At 60.0% G+C, this 20,305-nt stretch overlaps 4 protein-coding genes across 6 annotated transcripts; 3 read left to right on the forward strand and 1 right to left on the reverse strand.

The window, feature by feature from the left end:
* Positions 1–1,891: 1,891 nt before the first annotated feature.
* Positions 1,892–8,105, forward strand: TGFA (transforming growth factor alpha). The gene is made up of 5 exons (XM_071729052.1): positions 1,892–2,049; positions 4,354–4,401; positions 5,902–6,025; positions 6,769–6,918; positions 7,037–8,105. Exons 1-5 carry the CDS (start codon positions 2,016–2,018, stop codon positions 7,182–7,184), a joined length of 504 nt encoding a protein of 167 aa, XP_071585153.1. The 5' UTR covers positions 1,892–2,015; the 3' UTR covers positions 7,185–8,105.
* Positions 8,106–10,302: 2,197 nt separating this feature from the next.
* BOLA3 (bolA family member 3) lies at positions 10,303–12,724 on the reverse strand. 2 transcript variants are annotated; one of them, XM_071729055.1, is made up of 5 exons: positions 12,637–12,724; positions 11,647–11,706; positions 11,428–11,551; positions 11,118–11,206; positions 10,303–10,424 (listed from the first exon to the last, which is right to left on the reverse strand). In XM_071729055.1, exons 1-5 carry the CDS (start codon positions 12,646–12,648, stop codon positions 10,359–10,361), a joined length of 351 nt encoding a protein of 116 aa, XP_071585156.1. In that variant the 5' UTR covers positions 12,649–12,724; the 3' UTR covers positions 10,303–10,358. The 2 variants fall into 2 exon arrangements, with proteins under 2 accessions (XP_071585156.1, XP_071585155.1); XM_071729054.1 differs by having other exon boundaries at positions 10,303–10,457; positions 12,637–12,720.
* A 2,088-nt stretch (positions 12,725–14,812) lies between these two features.
* On the forward strand, positions 14,813–16,930 carry FAM136A (family with sequence similarity 136 member A). Its single transcript, XM_071729032.1, has 3 exons — positions 14,813–14,968; positions 15,832–15,972; positions 16,742–16,930. Exons 1-3 carry the CDS (start codon positions 14,882–14,884, stop codon positions 16,928–16,930), a joined length of 417 nt encoding a protein of 138 aa, XP_071585133.1. The 5' UTR covers positions 14,813–14,881.
* On the forward strand, positions 16,837–19,773 carry SNRPG (small nuclear ribonucleoprotein polypeptide G). 2 transcript variants are annotated; one of them, XM_071729034.1, is made up of 4 exons: positions 16,837–16,969; positions 18,106–18,128; positions 19,171–19,295; positions 19,594–19,773. In XM_071729034.1, the coding sequence occupies exons 2-4, from the start codon at positions 18,110–18,112 to the stop codon at positions 19,642–19,644; spliced, it is 195 nt and encodes a 64-aa protein (XP_071585135.1). In that variant the 5' UTR covers positions 16,837–16,969; positions 18,106–18,109; the 3' UTR covers positions 19,645–19,773. The 2 variants fall into 2 exon arrangements, with proteins under 2 accessions (XP_071585135.1, XP_071585134.1); XM_071729033.1 differs by lacking the exon at positions 16,837–16,969 and adding an exon at positions 17,759–17,881.
* The last annotated feature ends 532 nt before the right edge of the window (positions 19,774–20,305 follow it).

The following is a 20,305-nucleotide window of genomic DNA, read 5'->3' on the forward strand; positions in this document are numbered from 1 at the left end:
TGTTGGTGGGTGCTGGGGCTGCTGGTGGGTGCTGGGGCTGCTGGTGGGTGCCAGGAGGTTCTGGTGGGTGCCAGGAGGTTCTGGTGGCTTCTGGGGCTATGGTCAGAGGGTGAGAACCCCCCCCACACACTGATCCCAAGCAGCTCTGGTTTTAATTTTGCTCAAACCCAATCTGTTCCCTTGCTGCTGCTCTTCCAAAGCAGCTGAGGACAAATTAAAAGTTAATAAGGTTTTTTGGGTTGGTTTTTTTTTTTTTACCCTTTTAACCAAGTGTGGTTTCTCTCCAGTTACCCCCTTGGGTCATACAACCTCAAGGCCAGGCTTTTTTTTGCCCCATTATAGCAGCCCTTTTTCTGCAGTGCCCGGAGGAAGGAGTTGGTCTGAGCAGGCTGGGATTCCTGGTGGCTTTCGAGGCACCAGGGAGCATCCCCAAAGCCTGGCTCTGCCCCACTCCCCCTGCCAGCTCTGCCACCATTCCGGTTCTGGAGTGATTCACAGTGGGAGTGGGAGGACGATTGCAAAGGAGGAAGATTTTTATTTACAAATAAATATCCCAGTTATCAGCCCCAGGAAAGGGGAGGGCTGCGAGGGGAAGGTAAAGAACCGAGGGAACAACACCACTGGGATCATCTTCCAGGTGGTTTTCCCTTTGGAAAATGACTCCCTGGGTGCTGGCAAGGGTTTGGGGACACAAAGTGTCCCCACAGCCACCCCGGGGCTCAGCAGTCACGGGTTGATTCTTCCCTAGGGGTTTATCCTGGTGCATCCCAGTTCTGGATGCTGCCTCCACGTAGGGGGATATTCCAGATATTATTTAGGGAGGTGGGGGCGAGCACCCAAGGGTGGGAGTGCTCAGAAGGATGAGGAGCTGAGGCTGGAAGCCACCCTGGGTGGGGGTCCTGCTGGTGGTTGGGGCTTCAGGGTTTTTCGTTTGGTTGTGGGTTTTTTGGTTTTTTTTTTTGTTTTGTTTTTTGAAGCCCAGTTGGCTGCTGGGTTGAAAGGCTTGGGGTATGGGGGTAAAAGAGGGGTGCTGGGGATCCGGGGCGTTGGGAGCAGCTGGTTTCCAGCTCCTTCAAAGAGCTGCTTTCAAGTGAGGAGGTTGAGATGGTATCACCTGGGAACGGTGGGACGGCCCGGCCCGGCTCCACCGCAGGGCTGGGAGCAGCTCCCTGGGGACGCCAGCACGGCACCGGGGGCCACCAGCACGGCACCGGGGGCCACCAGCACGGGGGGGGGTCCCTGACTGCCCCCCGGGCCACGCGTAACCCCCAAGCCCCATCTCAGGAGGCTTTGGGGTGGTTGTCCCAGGGTGAGTTCGGCCGTCATGGTGTGTTTGGTCCCCAATGGGTCCCCTGTCCCCTTCTGAAGGGAATGGGGGTTTGGTCCCGTTGATGTAGGGATGGGCAAGGGGGGGACCAGAGAGGAGGGAGGTTACAGAAGGGTTGAGGAAAGGATAAGGAAGGGGTGAGGAAGAGGATGAGGAAGGGTTTGAGAGTTAGGGGTGCAGAAGGGGCTGAGGAAAGGGCACGGAAAGGACCAGCAGCTGCAGGGACACTCGGTGACAACGGGGACTCAAACCGGTGATGTCCTGGGGAGTGCTGGAGGGGGCTGTGCCCCTGCCACCCCCTTCTTGTCCCGGAGGGAGATGGGGAATATTCAGAGCGCTTTGGGGTGGGGTCACAGCCCCCCGCGGGTGTCACCCCCCCCCCCCCCAGCTCCCACTGGTGACACCGGGTGACCCCAAATCTCACCCCCAGCCCGGAGCAGAGGGGGTGTGCGTGTGTCCCCCGCCCCGTGGGGAGGGGACAGGGCCCACCCTGGGGGTGACACCCCCCCTCCCCGCCCGGGGGTGGCTCCGCCCCGGGGCCGCAGTGGCTGGCGGAGTCCTCGCCCATTTCCGCCGGCGCCGAGCCCGGCCCCTCGCCCCGCCACCGCCGCCGGGCCACCACCGGGCCACCACCGCCGCCACCGGGCCACCACCCGGCCACCACTGCCACCGGGCCACCACCGCCAGCATGCCGGGAGAGGCGGCAGCCGCGCTGGCCATGGGTAAGTGCGGGGAGGGGTGGGGAGGGGGCGGGACGCCGAGCCCCGGGAACCCCCCCGGGACCCCCGAGCATTGGAACTCCGCGACCCCCCGAGCCCGCGACCCTGAGCCCCAAGACCCCCGTATCGCGATAAGCTGGGGTCCGGTACGCGGGGCTCGGGTACCCCCAGCCCCGGGACTCCCGTATCCCGATAGCCCCGGGATCCCCCGTATCCCGACAGCCCCGAACCCCGCTGTCACGGGACGCCGACTCTCGGCACCCCCATATCCCCATATCCCGAGCCCCGGTATCCCGGGGGGATGGCTCGGGGGGGTGGTGGGGGTGATTTACCCCCCAGCAGCTCGGGGAGGGGGCTCCGAGTGGGTGGGATCCGCCCTCCAAAAAACTTTCCCCACTGAGCATCCAGCCCCGTGGATCCGGGCAGCACTTTCTGCCCGGGAGGGTGGGTGGGTGGGTGGGTGATAAACGGGGTGGGGGGCGGTGGTCGGGTTGGGCACGGGTCGCTTCTTGCGCCTTAAATCCTCCGAAATATTTGGCTCGGGTCCTCCCCCAGGGATTTGCTTAAACCGCTCCTCGCCTGTGGGAACGCGCTTGGCCCCGGCCGGCTGCGGGTGGGGGGGTGTGGGGGTGTTCATTAATTAACCAGAGCCTCTGGGTTGGTAATTAAGAGGAGGGGAGGGTCAGTTTGTTGCGAGTGTGGGGCGTGCGATGTTCGGGGCCGGAGCCAGAGCCAGATGTGGAGCCCCTGGAGGAGGTGGGTGAGCAGGAGCCTTGAGGGGTGGTGGGGGGGTGATACTTCGGCGGCCCTGGGGGGCTTCTCCCCCACCCCCCGATGGCTTTTTGCAGTTTTCCCTCCCGGTGTCACCGTGGTGCTGGGCAGTGCCAGCCCGGCGGCCCGAGGGACTTTGTGGTGCTTGGGTTGGGGGGAGCAGCCAGTCCTGACCCTCACCTCCTCCCCCGAGCATCCCTCGGCTGGGGAGGCCCCCGCTCCCCTCCGGGTCCCTAATCACTTTTTGTCAGCTTGGTCTGGGGACACCCGTGTCCCCTCTGCTCCCTGGGGTGGTTTTGGGGCTCTCCAGCCCTGTGGTTGCCCATCCCAGGGGACTGAGCTGTGGGTCCCCACCCATCCAGATGCTGTCCCCATCCTGGGGGGTTGGCTGCTCCAGGACCCCAACCCAAGCCTCCTGCCAGACCTCTGCGGGTCCCCAGAGGCTGTGCAGGGAGAGGAGCTGGTGACAGACCCAAGAGGGGGGTTGGGGACCCTCCCCCTGGCCACTCTGTGAGCTGAGGGGAGAATCTGAGCCAAGGGGACTCGGGGTGGGGGGGAAGTGTTGAGATTTGGGGCAGGGAACAAACCCTGGGGTGATCAGGAGCTTCTTGGGAAGTTGGTGGTAGGGAAAGGGCTGGGAATTGATGGCACCTTGGGGAGTGGGGATCTGGGGATGGGGGGGGGATGGAGGTGATGGAGGTGGGGGTGAGGATGAGGATGGTGTGGTCGATCAGCCCAAGGGTGCAGATGCTCCACGGTGTCTCCTGGAGGCTCTCAGTGTCCCCAGGGTCTCAGCAGACACCTTGGTCAGCACCAGGGATGGACAAACCACTGCTGGGGGGCCGTGGAGCAGTGGCTGGAGATGGGGGTGATCCAGGGGGGGTTTCTCAGCTGGGCTTCTCTGGGCAACGTGGCTGTAATGGAGAGAAGGTGGAGGAGCCACCGTGGGCTGGGGGATCTGGGAGATGAGCTGGGACAGCAGAGGGGTCGATGCAGCCACTGGTTCCCAGCTCACACAGGGGTCTTGGCACCAGCAGGAGGATGAAGCCTCTTCTAGCCTGGAGCTGCCAGAACAAAAAAAAAAAAAAAAAAAAAAGCCAAAATGAGGGGGGAAGAAAGCCAACATGAGGAAAAAAAAGAAAAGCTGTAGTGAGGGATGCTACTGGGGTCTTGTGGCTGCCAACCCCCCCTTGTCCTGTCTCTTTTCTGCACGATTTGATTAAAGCCCTGAAGGAAATTGGGTCAAAGGCAGCCAAGGGGCTGATGGGCTGCCCAGCAAAGCTTCTTATCCTTGGGGGGGGTCTCCAGGTCCCCCCAGCCTTCCTCCTCCCCAAAAAAGGATGGCTTGGGGGGGGTTGTTCTGTCCCGCGAGGTTGCAGGGGCTCTGCAGGTTGGGCAGTGACCAGCAGTACAATTTTTTTTTTCCTTTTGAAATAAAAAAAACAACCCCAAACCTGATAAACATTTGCGTGACACCCCCACCTCCCCCCCCCAGGATCCTACTGACACCCCCTCCCCTCTCTGGTCTCCCCCCAGGTGTGCTGCTCGCTGCCTGCCACGCGCTGGAGAACACAACACAGAGCTGTGAGTTTTGGGGATGGGGAAAAAATTGGTGTCATCCCAGAGGGGGAGTTACAGGGGGGAGAAGATCTGAGGGGGGGGGGAGGGCTGTAGTTACCAAACCAGGGCAGAAAACCCCCCGGGACCCCCACCCCCAGCTGGCTCATCCCAGGGATGCTCTCACGTGTGTGTCCCCCAAGGGATTAATGGGTTCCCCAGGTGGGGTGGGGATAATGGGTCCCTAGGGGATGTCAGGGGGAGGGGTTGGGGAGGGGGGGGGTTTCTTGTTTTTTGGGGGGGGTTTATTTTTTAAAAAGCTGCCTGTGCCTGACGCCAGCTCGCGGCAGCTCCGAGCCCCTCGTGCCTGATAAATCGGCTCATTCATAAAAATGGCACAATGGGCAGGGACAGCCAAGGGCCCCGGGGCCCCCCCGGCACGGGGTGGGGGCTTTGCCATCGAGGGGGGGTTGTGTGTGTGTGTGTGAAGGGATGGAAAAAGCTGGGGTGGAAACAGGACGAGCACTTGCAGCAGCAGCAGCAGCAGCAGCAGCAGCAGCAGCGTTCCCCAGGGGTGCGTGGCCAAGCTGGGGGAGGGGAGGGGGGGGGCAGGGTGCTGGTTGGGGACACCTTGGGGACAGGGTGTGTGTGGGTGGCAGCAGCGTGGGGAGGAGGGGGCTGCAATGTGGCTGGCAGATGCAAGTGCACTGGGGATTGATGGAGGAGCCCCCACACCCCCCCCCTGCAGAGCTGGGGGGATGCTGCTGGTAGCCTGGGGGGGACAAAGGGACACGGGGGGGGGGGCACGGGTGACACTGCTGGGCTGGCAGAACTCTGTTAAAACCTCCCCATAACTGGGGTGAAAACTCTCCAAAATGGAGAGGTTTTTTTTTTTTTGGTTGTCCCCTTTTTTTTTTTTTTTAAGGGGAAACTGAGGCAGGGGTAGCCTGCCAGCATACAGCCCCCTCCTGGGGGGAGGAGAGAATTTGGGGGGGAATATCCCTGAGGACACGGCCACCACCTCCTCCAGCTCCAAACCCTGGGCCTCTCGTTGTCCTCACCACCAGCGTGGGGGACGTGAGACCACCAGAGCCAGGGATGCAGGACCCCCCCAAGGCATTGGTGGGTTGAATTTCCCCCAGGCTGCCATAAATCAGGAATTTGAGGTGGCTTTGAAACAACAGCCGTCGGATGTGCTTTTATATCCCCCCAACCCCCCCAGGATCTTCCTTTTCCGTCTGCTGCAGGACGATAATTTAAACCAGGGGGGGATGTAATGGAAAACAGGACCCCAAACCCCATGCCTCCCCCCTTTTCATTAACTCTTTCCTCCAGTTGAAGCTCCTCGGGAGTTTTATTTCCCCTCCTCGGAGCCAGCTGGGCTCCTTAGGGTGGTCCCAAACTCACGTTCTACCCAGGAATCCCTAACTTGACATTTCCAGGCTTAAAATTGAGGTGCTTTAAGGAGTTCCCCCCCTCCACCCCCCCAAAAAAAAAACCCAAAAAAATGTCGTTTTTCCGTGGCAGCCGCGGGCCCGCCGGTGGCAGCAGCCGTGAGGTCCCACTTCAACGACTGCCCCGACTCCCACCGACAGTTCTGCTTCCACGGCACCTGCAGATTCCTGGTGCAGGAGGAGAAACCAGCGTGTGTGTGAGTGCTGGGGACCCCAGCACCTCGGGGGGACCCACGGAGATGGGGGGGACACAGGGAGGCCCAAAAAAGGGGGTTGGAGCTGGGTCAGCTGGGCACCGGGTGGTTGGTGTGGTCCTGATGATGGTGATGGTGATGGTGATGATGATGATGGTGATGGTGATGGTGATGATGATGGTGATGGTGGTGATGATGATGATGATGATGATGATGATGATGATGATGATGATGATGATGATGATGATGATGATGATGATGGTGGTGGTCTTCTCCAGCCCATCTTTGGGGGCAGTGATGTCCTTCCCTTTCCAAACCCTGGAGGGATTGATGCACATCCCTTCCCCATCCTTGGTGTCACTGGTCCCCATCCCTTCCCCATCCTCATCCCATCCCTTCCCCATCCCCATTCCCCATCCCCATTCCCCATCCCCATTCCCCATTCCCCATTCCCCATTCCCCATCCCCATTCCCCATCCCCATTCCCCATTCCCCATTCCCCATTCCCCATTCCCCATTCCCCATCCCCATTCCCCATCCCCATACCCCATCCCCATCCCCATCCCTTCCCCATCCCTGGTGACACCACTGTCTGTCCTCTGCCTTCATCCTTGGTGTCACTGCTGCTCATCCCTTCCCTTTGGTGACACCGATGCTCTTTCCCACCCCGTGCTTGTCCTCACTGATGTCCTTCCCCACCCCCCCCCCCCATCCCGGGGTGACACCAGTGCCTTTCCAACCCCCAGCTGCCACTCGGGGTACGTGGGGACCCGCTGTGAGCACGCTGACCTTCTGGCTGTGGTGGCTGCCAACCAGAAGAAGCAAACCATCACCGCCCTGCTCGTGGTCTCCGTGGTGGCCTCGGCGCTGCTCGTCGGCGCCTGTGTGCTCATACAGTGAGTGCGGGGGGCTGGAGGGGGTCGGGGGGGGCTCAGCTCCCCCTCCCCGTCCGTTTGAGGACCCCAGGAGGGGGATCGAGCACCCCCTGACCCCCCCCTTCCCCCTCCCTTCCAGCTGCTGCCGCTTGCGGACGCGGTGCCGGTGGTGCCGGGCGCCGGGGGGACCGGAGAAACCGGGGGGGCTGCTGGAAGGGGGGACCTCCTGCTGCCCCCCCCCCACGGGGAAGGGGGCTGGGAGGACCCCCACGCCCCCCGGGGTGTAACCACCCTCCCCAGCCCCCTCCCACGGGAGTCTGACAGAGGTGGGGGGGTGGGGAGGGTCCCACCACCTCCACCCCCCACCCAGGACCAGCGCTGTGTCTCTGCTCTGCTTTGGGGCTTGGTTTGGGTTTTGGTTCGATTTCCTTTAGGGCTTCTTTTTTTGGTTTGGTTTCCTTTAGGGCTTCTTTTTTGGTTTGATTTTTATTTCTTTAGCCTTGGATTTTTATTTTTTCGTTTGGTTTCCCCCCCTCCCCCCCTTCTCCTCCCCCCGTGGCAGGTGGGGAGCAGCGCTGCACAGCCCGACCCCAGCCAGCCCTGGGAGGGGGGTTGGGGTTTTATTTTTTATTTGATTTGTTCACTTCGGGGTTTGGTTTTGGTTTTTTGGTTCTTTTGGTAACCCAGAGCCCCCTCCTCTTCCTCCTCTTCCTCCTCCTCCTCCCCGCAGGCTGGGGCTTTATGGGCTTTATTTTTCTACCGAGCTCTGCACAGCCCCAGGTGCACTTTGGGGACAGACCTGAGCTTTTTATTAATAATAAAATGAACTTTAATCCTAGGGACCTCCTTGGACCGGTGCTCTAACCCCAGTTAATCCTCTCCGTAGTTTTTATCATAACCAACCCGAAGCTTTTTTTACTTTTTTGGGGGTTGTTTGTTTGTTTTTCTTTTTTTTTTTTTTTTTAAAGTCCTGGTTATTCTCATGTCTTCTGTATATCTTGCACTGAAAGTTAATATTTAATGTTTTAATTTATTTTGTGTGGTTTAAATTAATTTTGATTTCTATAATATGTTGTCGTGATCGGCTGTTTCGTTTTTGGTTTTGGTTTGGTTTTTTTTTTTTGGTGGTTTTTTTTTTTTTTTTTTTTTTTTTTGGTCCCCTAATACCTGGATTATAGTTATTTAAGTGACATAAAGGACACTGTTTTTCAGAAAATCGGTCTCTCGGGGCTTTTTTTTTGGCGGGGGAGGGGGGGAAATATTCATGAAGGAAAAGGGGAGGGGGTGTTGTGGATGGGGCAGCCCTTGGGGTGCAGAATTCTCCCCAGGCTGGGGGGCTCAGCCCCGTTTCCCCACATTTTCAGCTGAAATTGTGGAGGAAGGAGGGAGGAGTGGGTTGGGGGGGGGGTGGCCTGGGTCGGACCAGCTGGGCTGCAGGTGCCTCGCTGGGCTGGGGGGGCATGGACTAAATAATAATAATAATAATAATAATAATAATAATAATAATAATAATAATAATAATAATAATAATAATATAAATAACCGCTATGGACCCTCCCGATGCTCTCCCCATGGGCGGTGCTGAGGGGGGGGGGTCGGGATGGGCGATCCCGGTGCCTCCCCGAGGTGGTACTGGGGGGGTTGGGTCTCTCCGGTCCCTCCCCGGTACTGGGGCGGTACTGGGGCGGTACTGGGGCGGTACTGGGGGGTTGGGTCTCTCCAGTCCCTCCCCGAGGTGGTACTGGGGGGGTTGGGTCTCTCCGGTCCCTCCCAGGTGCCGGGGGGTCCCGGGATGGCGGAGGAGGAGCAGGTTCGGGTGCAGGCGCTGGAGCGGGACCGGATCCGCGGCATGCAGGTGGGGGGGGGGGGTCCAGAGGGAGGGGGTGGGGGGAGCTCCGGGACCCGAGGAAAATGCTGTGTCCCCCCCCCGATCCCCTCCCGTGAGTGTTCGTTGTGCCCCCCCCTGCGTGGGCTGCACCCCCCCCCCCCCCCCACGCCCCGTGTTGCCCCCCCCTCCTCTCTGCAGGTTTGTGTCTTCCCTGCACGCTTTGTGCCCCCTCTGTGTCCCCCCCCAGTTCCCTTTGTGCCCTCTGTGTGTCCCCCCCAGTTTCCTTTGTGCCCCCTCTGTGTCCCCCCCCAGTTCCCTTTTTCCCCCCTGTGTGTGTCCCCCCCAGTTTCCTTTGTGCCATCTGTGTCCCCCCCAGTTCCCTTTGTCCCCCCTCTGTGTCCCCCCCCGTTCCCTTTGTGCCCCCTCTGTGTCCCCCCCCAGTTCCCTGAGCCTCCCCATTCCCTGAGCCCCCCGCCCCCATGTCCTGTGACCCCAAAACATGTTCTGTGCCCCCCCCCACAAGTTCATTCCCCTTGCCCCCCCCCTGTTTTTTGCCCCCCTGTGCCACCCCCCCAATCAATTCCCCCAAGGATCCAAAGGGTGGGTGCAGGGGGGATGGAGCTGGAATCTTCTCAGGAATTCCCAGGGACAGGACAAGGGGCAGGAGCTGGGACAGGGGAAGTGCCATGGAAGTGAGGAAAAACAATTCTTGACTCCTCAGGTGCCGAGGACTCCCCAGGGACACAGCAGAAAAAGTTTTTATTGGGTGGAAATGCTGGAATTTCTCCCCAGTGCCAGAGTGGCAGCAGCAGCAGCTCAGGCTCCCTGAACCCAGCCAGGTCCCAGCACCCCCACAGCCCTTGCACGAGGTTTCCAGAAGTGAATTCACTTCGTGTTTGGTTCTCCCTGCCAGGAATCCAGCCTGATGGAGAGGAGGGAGCTGGTTCCTCTGCAGGAATTGATCCCAAACCTGGGCTCCAAGGACAGAGAAACTTCCAGCTGCTCCTTCCCTCTCCGTGCTTCACCTCTGGGGACAACAGTGCCACCAGCCTCGTGTCACTGTCACCTCCACCAGCCTGGGGGGGCTGAAAGCTGCCAGCCCCAGAACCACACTGAGAGGATGGGACCAGCCTGCACCCCACACCTGCTCCCAGTTCCCAGTGCTGCACAACTGGTTTTTGCTCCTGGACACCAAGTTTCCTCTGGAACCCCCAAGTTTCCTCTGGAACCCCCAAGTTTCCTCTGGAACCTCCAAGTTCCCTCTGGAACCCCCAGGTTTCCTCTGGACCCCCCAAGCTCCCTCTGGAACCCAGCCCCGAGGGGCTCAGCTCATTTTTTGGAGGTGCTGGGTTTGGCTGAGGTGCACTCAAAGCTCCCCTTGGGAACAGCCTTGGATTGGGGGGGGGGAGGGAGGAAAAGAAGTGCCCGACCCCTTCCCCTGCCTGGCCAGGCAATAAAGTTGCAATCAAGTTTTCCCTCCCACCTTTTCTTCTCCTCCCCCGGCCCCACAGAGCTGCTCAAATTGCAAATGTAGGACTTGGAGGGGGGAAATTTTCAGGAACTCTGAGGCAGAAATGGAGCAGAGCACTAGTGCAGCACCTTTATTGAGTGACTGGTGAGTGCACAAACACCATCAGGGCTTGGGAGTGGAGGTGAAGATACGCAGCCCGTGCATGCTCTTGATCTCCTCACTCAGAGCCTGCAACAGACAAAACCCCAGCACTGAGACTGCCTGGGCACAGAAAAGAAGCTTTAAGAGGTGCAAAAATAGAGAATTGTATTTAGCAAAAGCACAGGAGCTCCTCAGAGTTCCACCCCAAAGTGATACAGGCACAGCTACACTAAAAGCTGCACACAGAGCAGGGAAAGGAGAGAGGGAGGGGAGGGAAAGGAGAGAGGGAGGGGAGGGAAAGGAGAGAGGGAGGGGAGGGGAAGGAGAAAGGGAGGGGAGGGAAAGGAGAGAGGGAGGGGAGGGAAAGGAGAGGGAGAGGAGGGAAAGGAGAGGGAGAGGAGGGAAAGGAGAGGGAGAGGAGGGAAAGAGGGAGAGGAGGGAAAGAGGGAGAGGAGGAAAAGAGGGAGAGGAGGAAAAGAGGGAGAGGAGGGAAAGAGGGAGAGGAGGGAAAGCAGGGAGAGGAGGGAAAGCAGGAAGAGGGAGGGGAGGGAAAGGAGAGAGGGAGGGGAGGGAAAGGAGAGAGGGAGGGGAGGGAAAGGAGAGAGGGAGAGGGAGGGAAAGGAGAGAGGGAGGAGGGAGGGGAGGGAAAGGAGAGAGGGAGGAGGGAAAGAGGGAGAGGGAGAGGAGGGAAAGGAGTGAGAGGGGAGGGAAAGGAGAGAGGGAGAGGAGGGAAAGCAGAGGGAGGGCAGACACAGAACACCCCCAGGGCCCTCCCCTCACCTGATTGACCATCTGGTGCTGCTGCACCGTTCGCTTCTCTCTGAACTCCTCTGACTCGATGTGAATCTCATACATAGCCCCACAGCCACCTGGGGATCACAAAAACAGAACAAAAAAAAAAAAACCAAAAACCCCACCCAAACAAACAAACAAAAACGCAGAAAAACACCTGAGCAAAACTGGAGGCCCCCACACCCCTCATCCCTTGAGATCCCCAAGTGAGGGGGGGATCTGGGAACAGACAAAGCACAGGGGCGTATTGGGGGGAGGGTTTGGTTTCCTTTGGGGGGGAGGGGGGGTTTTTGGGAACCTGAAATGTCCACGACCCTGATGGAGGAGGCACGGGGGAACTTCTCCCGCAGGACTCGGGTGACTCGGGCCTCTCCATCCGACTGCGAGCTGAAGCTCCGCCAGGGCCCCCGGCGCAGGAGCAGCTGTGGAGGGGGAAAAAGAGACAAAAAAAAAAAAAAAAAGGTGAGAAACCTTCGGGTGCACCGGGGAGAGACGGGAAGGGGGAGGAGGCACTTACAGAGAGCTGGGGGAGGGCAGCTCCACCGCTCCGTGCAGTGGTGACCGACAGCAAACAGCACTTGGGAGAAATGACAGCAGTGAGCAGGGACAGAGCTTAACCAGGTTAGTAGTGACAGCACTTAACCAGGTTAGTAGTGACAGAACTTCAACAGGTCAGCAGTGACAGCACTTAACCAGGTCACCAGTGACACAACTTAACCAGGTTAGCAGTGGCAGAGCTTAACCAGGTCACCAGTGAACAACTTAACCAGGTCAGCAGTGACAGCGCTTAACCAGGTCACCAGTGACACAACTTAACCAGGTTAGCAGTGACAGAACTTCACCAGGTCAGCAGTGACAGCACTTAACCAGGTCACCAGTGACACAACTTAACCAGGTCACCAGTGACACAACTTAACCAGGTCAGCAGTGACAGAACTTCACCAGGTCAGCAGTGACAGCACTTAACCAGGTCACCAGTGACACAACTTAACCAGGTCACCAGTGACACAACTTAACCAGGTCAGCAGTGACAGAACTTCACCAGGTCACCAGTGACACAACTTAACCAGGTCACCAGTGACAGAACTTCACCAGGTCACCAGTGACACAACTTAACCAGGTTAGCAGTGACAGAACTTAACCGGGTCACCAGTGACAGCACTTAACCGGGTCACCAGTGACAGAACTTAACCGGGTCACCAGTGACAGCACTTAACCAGGTCAGCAGTGACAGAACTTCACCAGGTCAGCAGTGACAGCACTTAACCAGGTCAGCAGTGACACAACTTAACCGGATCAGCAGTACGAACACCGCGGGAAACCCGGGGAGCGGCCTCCCCCATCCACCCCCCCGCCCCCTCCGAAATCCTCGGAAGGGATCTCCCGGCAAGAGCCGAATGCCGGAGCCCAACCACAGCCCGGGCCGGGCCCGGCAGTGCCAGAAGGAGACAAACACGGAGACAAACCCAGAGCGAACCCCGCACCGCGAACCCCGCACCGCACACACCTGACCCGACATGGCGGGCGGTTGCCTTGGCGCGCAGATGTCTCTCAGCGATCAGCCAATCACAGCCAGGGGGCGGGGTCAGAGTCGGCACCGCCCCCTTTGCTCTTTCTGCCGCAGCGCCCCCTGGCGGCTCGGAGGACTCTGCAGGAGGCTGCGCCCCGCATTGGGGGGGGGGGGTGGTTGGGAGGGGGCGGTCTGGGACCCCCCGAGGGGACCCGAAATCCCCCCCAAGCAGGAGGGAGAAAGAATCCTGAGCTCTGGGTCGGTCAGCGAGGCCTCGGCCTGGTTCCATGATGGGCCCGTGCTGCAAGGGGGCTGCAGAGAAGTGGAGCCCCCCCCTTTCCCATGGAGTCCCCTGGACATGGGGCAATGGGCACAAGGTGCTCCTGGGGAGATTCCCATTGGACACTGCAGGAAAATTTTCCACCCTGAGCACAGTCAGACGTTGGAATGGTCTCCCAGGGAGAGGGGTGGGTTCCCCCACTTTGGAAAGTTGGAAGTCTCAGCTCGAGGGGTGCTGGGACACCTCACAGAAACAGCAATATAACAAGGATTGGACCAGATGGTGCTCGAGGTCCCTTCCAACCTGAAACTCTCTGATCCCATGAATCCCCCGTGCTGGTGACACAGCTGCCATCACCAGGGAAGTTGCTTTGCTCAGGAGGTTTGAAATTGTCCGACTGAGTTTTTACCTTCAGCCTCTGCTTTCCCTCCTCCCACCCCGCTCTTTTCTCCTCTCCCTCCTCCTCCTCCTCTCCCTCCTCCTCCTCTCCCTCCTCCTCCTTGTCCTCCTCGTCCTCGTCCTCGTCCTCGTCCTCGTCCTCCTCCTCCTCCTCCTCCTCCTCCTTCTCCTTCTCCTCCTCCTCCTCCTCCCACGAGTGGATGGAGGTTTGTGGAGATGGGGATCCTTGTGGACCTACATTCATAGGTGCTCTTTGGAGCTGGAGGTTTCCTTGTTGCCCAGTTGGTTCTGATCTGCCTTCCTCCCAGCCACTGCCCGCCCATCTGCTGGATGGCGTTCTCAGCATCCTGCCCACGAGAGAGGGAGGGAGGGAGGGAGGGAGGGAGGGAGGGAGGGAGGGAACCCCCCCATCAGGGTCTTGTGGGGGGTTCAAAACACATCAAGGAGACAACAACATGGGGACAGGGACATCCCTGCTGTGAGGAAAGGCTGAGGGACTTGGGGCTGTCACTCAGGGAGAGGGGTGGATTCCCCCCACTTTGGAAAATCTCAGCTCGAGGGGTGCTGGGACACCTCACAGAAGCAGCGTTTATAACAAGGATTGGACCAGATGGTGCTCGAGGTCCCTTCCAACCTGGCGTTTTTCTGGGATTCCATGATTCTATGAACCTGCAGAAGGTCTCCTGTGCCATCACCACTCATTCCAGCAGTGGATGAGGGAAGAGCTGTGGACATTGTCTGGACTTTAGGAAAGCTTTTGGCACTGTCTCTTCCAGCGTTCTTCTCCAGAAACCTGTGGCACTTGGCTTGGATAAACACACCCTGCACTGGATAAAAAATTGGCTGAATGGTCAGGCTGAAAGAGTGGATGGAACTAAACCTGGGAGGTGACAAGTGGTGAGTGGTGTCCCCCAGGGTTCGGTGCTGGGTTGCTTTGCACCCCGAGCTTCACCCCCAAGAGCACCCCTGGGAGCTGCCCCAGACCCCTGCTCCCCTCTCCCTTTGCACCTGGGAGTCATCGAACCCCGTGCTGGCTCTGCAGTTAAAATGATTAAAAATTAAAGTTAAAATTAAAGATTAAAAAGTTTTATTGGAATCCTGAATGTATATAATTCCTACTGAAAAGAAATTCTACTCTGGGAAACCATAAAATCCACTTTCTTGGGTAAATGACCGAGACCCTTCCGACACCGAACACTCGGATGTTGATTTGGGCTCATTTGGGGTGTGTGTGAGGGGGGGGGTCTGTCCGGCCCCATCACAGACCCCCAATAATAACCTCTAGGGACCACCCCACAGCGCTCCCCTCCCCATGGACCCCAATAACAACCCCTGCGGACCCTCCCGATGCTCCCCCCATGGGCGATACTGGGGGGGTTGGGTCTCTCCAGTCCCTCCCTGGGGCGGTACTGGGGGGGTTGGGTCTCTCTGGTCCCTCCCCGGTACTGGGGCGGTACTGGGGCGGTACTGGGGGGGGGGTTGGGTCTCTCCAGTCCCTCCCCGGGGCGGTGCTGGGGGGGTTGGGTCTCTCCGGTCCCTCCCCGGTGCTGGGGGGGTCCCGGGATGGCGGAGGAAGCGCAGGTTCGGGTGCAGGCGGCGGTGGAGGAGGTGGTGCAGGCGCTGGAGCGGGACCGGATCCGCGGCATGCAGGTGGGGGGGGTCCGGCAGTGGGGTGGGGGGTCCAGAGCGAAGGGGTGGGGGGAGCTCCGGGACCCGAGGAAAATGCTGTGTCCCCCCCCCGATCCCCTCCCGTGAGTGTTCGTTGTGCCCCCCCTGCGTGGGCTGCACCCCCCCCACGCCCCGTGCCCCCCGCCCCCTGTGTGCTCCCCTCCAGTGCCTGTCCCGTGTGTACCCCCCCACTCGCCCCCCCGTGTCATGCCCTGTGCCCCCCAGCACATGCCCCGAGCACCCCTATTCCCAGACCCCCCCATTTCTTGTGCCCCTAAATATGCCCCCTGCCCCCCAGCTCATGCCCTGTGCCCCCCCCATGCTTTGTGCCCCCAAATACATCCTCCTCCCCCCCATTTCTTGCCCTGTGCCCCCCCCATGCTTTGTGCCCCCAAATACACCCTCTCCCCCCCCATTTCTTGCCCTGTGCCCTCCCAGCTTGTGCCCTGTGCCCCCCATGCTTTGTGCCCCCAAATATGCCCTCTGCCCCCCCATTTCTTGCCCTGTGCCCCCCAGCTCATGCCCTGTGCCCCCCCATGCTTTGTGCCCCCAAATATGCCCCCTGCCCCCCCATTTCTTGCCCTGTGCCCCCCATGCTTTGTGCCCCTCCATTCCCCGTTGTCTCCTCCCCCCCCCAATCCTTTCTGCCCCCAGATATACCCCATGCCCCCCTCCCCCCCAGTCCATACCCTGTGCCCCCCATGCCTGGGAAGGGGTGTGGGGGCTGCACACAGACCCCAAGGCTTCCCCATCCCCCTCAGGGTGCTCCCCCAGAGCAATAAGGGGGGGGGGGTGGGTTATGTGTGATGTGTGTTGATGTCCCCGTTGGGGTGTCCCCCCCCCAGGGTGCCATGTTCCGGTGCAGTGCCCGGTGCTGTGAGGACGGGGGGGCCACCATGCAGCAGGTCCAGCGCTGCATCGAGCGCTGCCACGCGCCCCTGGCCCAGGCCCAGGCCATTGTCACCTCCGAGCTGCAGCACTTCCAGGTGACACTTCTGGGGATCTTCTCGGGGGGGGTGGGGGGTGTCCTGGTAGAGCCCTGAGGGAGTCCTCCTTGCCAGGGGGCTGCATCAAGAGGAGGGAGGGAGGGGGGGGTCTCTCCCTCTGCTCTGCCCTGGTCCCCCCTTTCCTCCCCTCCTGCTGGAATGTTGGATCCAGTGCTGGGCTTCCCACAGGGAGAGAGGAGGATGGGGAAGGGGATTGGGGGATTGGAGCATCTCTCCTACAGGGAAAGGGTTTGCACTCTGTGGTCTGTAAAAGAGGAGGTTGAGGGGAGACCTTGTCAGTGCCCACAAGGATCCAAAGGGTGGGTGCAAGGGGGATGGAGCTGGAATCTTCCCAGGAATTCCCAGGGACAGGACGAGGGGCAAGGGGCAGGAGCTGGGACAAGGGAAGTGCCATTTAAACGTGAGAAAAAACTGGACTCTGAGGGTGCTGAGGCACTGGCAGAGCTGCCCAGGGAGGTGTGGAATCCCCTGCTCTGGAGATGTTCAGACCCCCCCTGGACGCACTCCTGGAATCCTGGACTCATGGAACACGTGGGGTTGGAAGGGACCTCTAAAACCCAACCCCAGTCCTTTGGGATGCGCTCTGGGTGCTCCTGCTTTAGTGGGGAGCTGGGCTGGGTGATCTCTGAGGTCCCTCCCAGCTCTGCTCATTCTGTGAGGAGGGGACACACCAAAGGAACCCCCTCCCCCAAAAGGGGGGTCCAGGGTCAGGGCAGAAGGCACCCGCTGAGCCCTCCATCCCCCCCAGGACCGGCTGAGCCGCTGCACGCTGCGCTGCAACGACGAGGCCAGGGACGCGCTGGAGGCCGGGGGGACACAGGCAGGGGTGAGGGGACAGCTGGACTCCTGCCTGGCCACCTGTGGGGACGACCACCTCCGCCTGGTCCCTGCCATGGCCAAGAAGATGAAGGAGGGCCTGGCCGCCATCCCCCAGTGACGGGGCGCCGGCGTCCCCCCCGCGCTCGGGCACGGCGAGGTGACGGGGCTGGGGGGACACGGGGTGCTGGGAGGGGTGTGGGGTGACACTTGGGAGGTGTAGGGGGGGGGATGGCTGCGTGGGTCTGCGTGGCGTGGGGGGTGACCCCTGCGTGTCCTTGCAGGGCCCGAGGTGTCCGCCCCCCCCCCCACGTGTGTGCAGAGCACGGGGTGGTCTCTGGGGGTGCTCAGGGTGACCCCCGGGTGCGTGCAGAGCCCGTGTGCGGTGTGCGGTGCTTTGTGCGGGATGGGCCATGCTTAGAGTGACCCCCGGGTGCACGGAGATCCCGCAGCCCGTGTGCGGTGCTCGGTGCGGGTTGGGCCATGCTCAGGGTGACCCCCGGGTGCACGCAGAGCCCGTGTGCGGTGTTCGGTGCGGGTTGGGCCATGCTTAGGGTGACCCCCGGGTGCACGCAGAGCCCGTGTGCGGTGTTCGGTGCGGGTTGGGCCATGCTTAGGGTGACCCCCGGGTGCACGCAGAGCCCGTGTGCGGTGTTCGGTGCTCGGTGCGGGCTGGGCCATGCTCAGGGTGACCCCCGGGTGCACGCAGAGCCCGCAGCCCGTGTGCGGTGCTCGGTGCGGGTCGGGGCCCTGCCCAGGGTCACCCCTGTGCCCCGCAGCGCCAGGCCGCACTGCCGTACCCCTCCGTGTAGCCGCTTCCCGCCCACCCCAGAGCCCTTTTCTTTTTCCCGCCTCCGCGCCGCTACTCGGAGGAGTGCGGTAGAGGCCGCGGCGAGCGCTGATTGGCTGCCGGGGAGGCGCGAGGGAAGGATGGGAAAAGGGGCGGGGCTCGCCTATATTGGGCGGTGGGGGGAGGAGGCGTGGCCTGGTGACGTCAGAGCGCGGCGCGAGCAGCGGCGTGAGGGGCCTGAGGAGACGCCATGAGCAAAGCGCACCCGCCCGAGCTGAAAAAGTGCGAACGGGGGGCACCGGGGGGAGGTTGGGAGCCGGGGGGAGGTTGGGAGCTGGGGGGGAGCACGGCGGGATCGTGGCAGGAGCGGGTCTGCCGCCATCCACCACCCGCCGGTTTCCCGGCGTGCCCCACGGCCCCCCGGTGTCATGGCGGCGGTGAGGGGAGGTGGGTGCTCCTGCTCCTTCCCTCCGGGCTGAGCCGCCGCCGCCGCCTTCTCGTTGCAGGTTCATGGACAAGAAGCTGTCGTGTGAGTGGAGCTGCTCTGGCCGCGGGTCTGTGCGCTGGGGAAGGGGCTGGGGGAAGCCCCCTGCGTTCACCCCCTCAAAACTCCCCCCCCAGGCTCCTCACGGGTCCCTGGAGCGGCAGTGGGGGGGTGCGGGTGCTCATAGAAGGGTTGTGAGGAGCCATCCCCTTCCCTCATGTCCTGAAGCAGGAATGGGGGGTGGGAGAAGGGCTGTGGGGCTCAGAAGGGACCAGAGCGACTCGTTTCAGGCTTAAAATCCACAAATTGGGTCCATATTAGTTTAATGATTCCCTTCAAACGGATCTGGTTTTACCTCACGAGTTACGATGCTTTTTGATCAACAAACCCTGGGTCCCTCCCTGAGCTGGGGCTGGCAGTGCCTGCCCTGTCCTGGCTCTATTCAACCCCTTCCTCTCCCCCTTCCTCTCCCCCTTCCTCTCCCCCATCCTCTCCCCCATCCTCTCCCCCATCCTCTCCCCCTTCCTCTCCCCCTTCCTCTCCCCCTTCCTCTCCCCCTTCCTCTCCCCCTTCCTCTCCCCCATCCTCTCCCCCATCCTCTCCCCCATCCTCTCCCCCATCCTCTCCCCCATCCTCTCCCCCATCCTCTCCCCCATCCTCTCCCCCATCCTCTCCCCCATCCTCTCCCCCATCCTCTCCCCCATCCTCTCCCCCTTCCTCTCCCCCTTCTTCTCCCTCACCTCTCCTCTCCCTCACCTCTCCTCTCCCTCACCTCTCCTCTCCCTCACCTCTCCTCTCCCTCACCTCTCCCCCTTCCTCTCCCTCTCCTCTCCCTCCCCTCTCCCTCCCCTCTCCCTCCCCTCTCCCTCCCCTCTCCCTCCCCTCTCCCTCCCCTCTCCCTCCCCTCTCCCTCCCCTCTCCCTCCCCTCTCCCTCCCCTCTCCCTCCCCTCTCCCTCCCCTCTCCCTCCCCTCTCCCTCCCCTCTCCCTCCCCTCTCCCTCCCCTCTCCCTCCCCTCTCCCTCTCCCTCTCCCTCTCCCTCTCCCTCTCCCTCCCCTCTCCCCCTCTCACCTCTCCTCTCCTGGCAGTGAAGCTGAACGGCGGGCGACACGTCCAGGGGATCCTGCGGGGCTTTGATCCCTTCATGAACCTCGTCATCGATGAGTGCGTGGAGATGGCGCCGGGAGGGCAGCAGAACAACATTGGCATGGTGGTGAGAGGGGGTGGGACAGGCTGAGAGGAGTGGGGGTGTTTTTGAGGTGAATTCTGAGGAGTGGATGCACTTCTGAGACCAGTTCTGAAGAGCACGTGCGTTTATGTGTGAATTTTAAGGGGTGAGTGTGTTTGTGAGGTTTGAGGACTGGATGGATTTACAGAACAACCCCTGAGGTTTTTATGTTTAAAATCTGTTTTTTCCCTTGGAATTCACCTCAACTTTTGGCAATTAATTGGAGGTGGGGGGGTGTCAGTGTGCTGCATCTCATCCCATCCTCTTAATTTTCCACTTTTAGGTAATCAGAGGAAACAGCATCATTATGCTGGAAGCTTTGGAACGAGTATAGAGGAAGCTGCCTCGTTAGTGGTCCTGATGACCTTTCACCTCATTTGTTTACTCCTTGAAGCATCCCCGCAGTGTAAACTTGATTCTTTTTTCTCCTTTTGTTAAATAAATTTTTGTAATGGTTGAGTAACGGTTGTCAGTTGCTGTTTGGGGGGCAGAGAGATCTTTTTTGAGTGATTTAAACTCCCCGTTTCTCAGGAAGATTAATTGATTGGGTGTTAATTAGCTCTACACCTTTGAGGTGAGCTCGGTGGGGCTGGGGGTTAGTGATTAATTAGCAGGAAAATGGGAAATTTCCCTGTTGGGAGGGGGATGTGGAGGATTTGAACTGCACTGCCTGGAAATCAGGAGATTTCTTTTAAATTGTGGTTTTGGTTTTTTGTGGTGTGTTTTTTTGTGTGTTTGGGGTTTTTTTGTGCTGTTTGGTTGGTTGTTTTTTGTGTGTGTGTTTTGAGGTTTTTTTTCTCTTTTGGCATCCCAGAGCTGTGGTTCAAGAACTGAAACCTGGGGGGGAGGGAATAAACCTTCAGATTTGTCTCCTAAGTGGCAGCTGGGTAAAAAAAATAAAATTACCTTTTTTGGCTTGTTTTTGAGACTAGATGAGCTTCTACCTGCACTCCTGATGAGCAGGGCTGAGTTTTTGGGTCACTTTTTCACAGAAA

The sequence above is a fragment of the Heliangelus exortis genome, chromosome 30 (genome assembly GCF_036169615.1).
Source record: "Heliangelus exortis chromosome 30, bHelExo1.hap1, whole genome shotgun sequence".
Classification (NCBI taxonomy): Eukaryota; Metazoa; Chordata; class Aves; order Apodiformes; family Trochilidae; genus Heliangelus; species Heliangelus exortis.

Excerpts from the sequence above, each read along its gene's own strand:
- SNRPG (XM_071729033.1), top strand. The coding sequence starts at position 17,850 with ATGAGCAAAGCGCACCCGCCCGAGCTGAAAAA. Across the intron at positions 17,882-18,105 it reads CACCCGCCCGAGCTGAAAAA|GTTCATGGACAAGAAGCTGT; the intron begins GTGCGAACGGGG and ends TTCTCGTTGCAG. Across the intron at positions 19,296-19,593 it reads AGAACAACATTGGCATGGTG|GTAATCAGAGGAAACAGCAT; the intron begins GTGAGAGGGGGT and ends TTCCACTTTTAG.
- BOLA3 (XM_071729054.1), bottom strand. Across the intron at positions 11,552-11,646 it reads CTGCCCTCCCCCAGCTCTCT|CTGCTCCTGCGCCGGGGGCC; the intron begins GTAAGTGCCTCC and ends CCCCCTCCACAG. Across the intron at positions 11,207-11,427 it reads CAGGGTCGTGGACATTTCAG|GTGGCTGTGGGGCTATGTAT; the intron begins GTTCCCAAAAAC and ends TGTGATCCCCAG.
- TGFA (XM_071729052.1), top strand. The coding sequence starts at position 2,016 with ATGCCGGGAGAGGCGGCAGCCGCGCTGGCCATGG. Across the intron at positions 2,050-4,353 it reads GGCAGCCGCGCTGGCCATGG|GTGTGCTGCTCGCTGCCTGC; the intron begins GTAAGTGCGGGG and ends GTCTCCCCCCAG. Across the intron at positions 6,919-7,036 it reads GGCGCCTGTGTGCTCATACA|CTGCTGCCGCTTGCGGACGC; the intron begins GTGAGTGCGGGG and ends CCTCCCTTCCAG.
- FAM136A (XM_071729032.1), top strand. The coding sequence starts at position 14,882 with ATGGCGGAGGAAGCGCAGGTTCGGGTGCAGGCGGCGGTGGAGGAGGTG. Across the intron at positions 14,969-15,831 it reads ACCGGATCCGCGGCATGCAG|GGTGCCATGTTCCGGTGCAG; the intron begins GTGGGGGGGGTC and ends TCCCCCCCCCAG. Across the intron at positions 15,973-16,741 it reads CCGAGCTGCAGCACTTCCAG|GACCGGCTGAGCCGCTGCAC; the intron begins GTGACACTTCTG and ends CATCCCCCCCAG.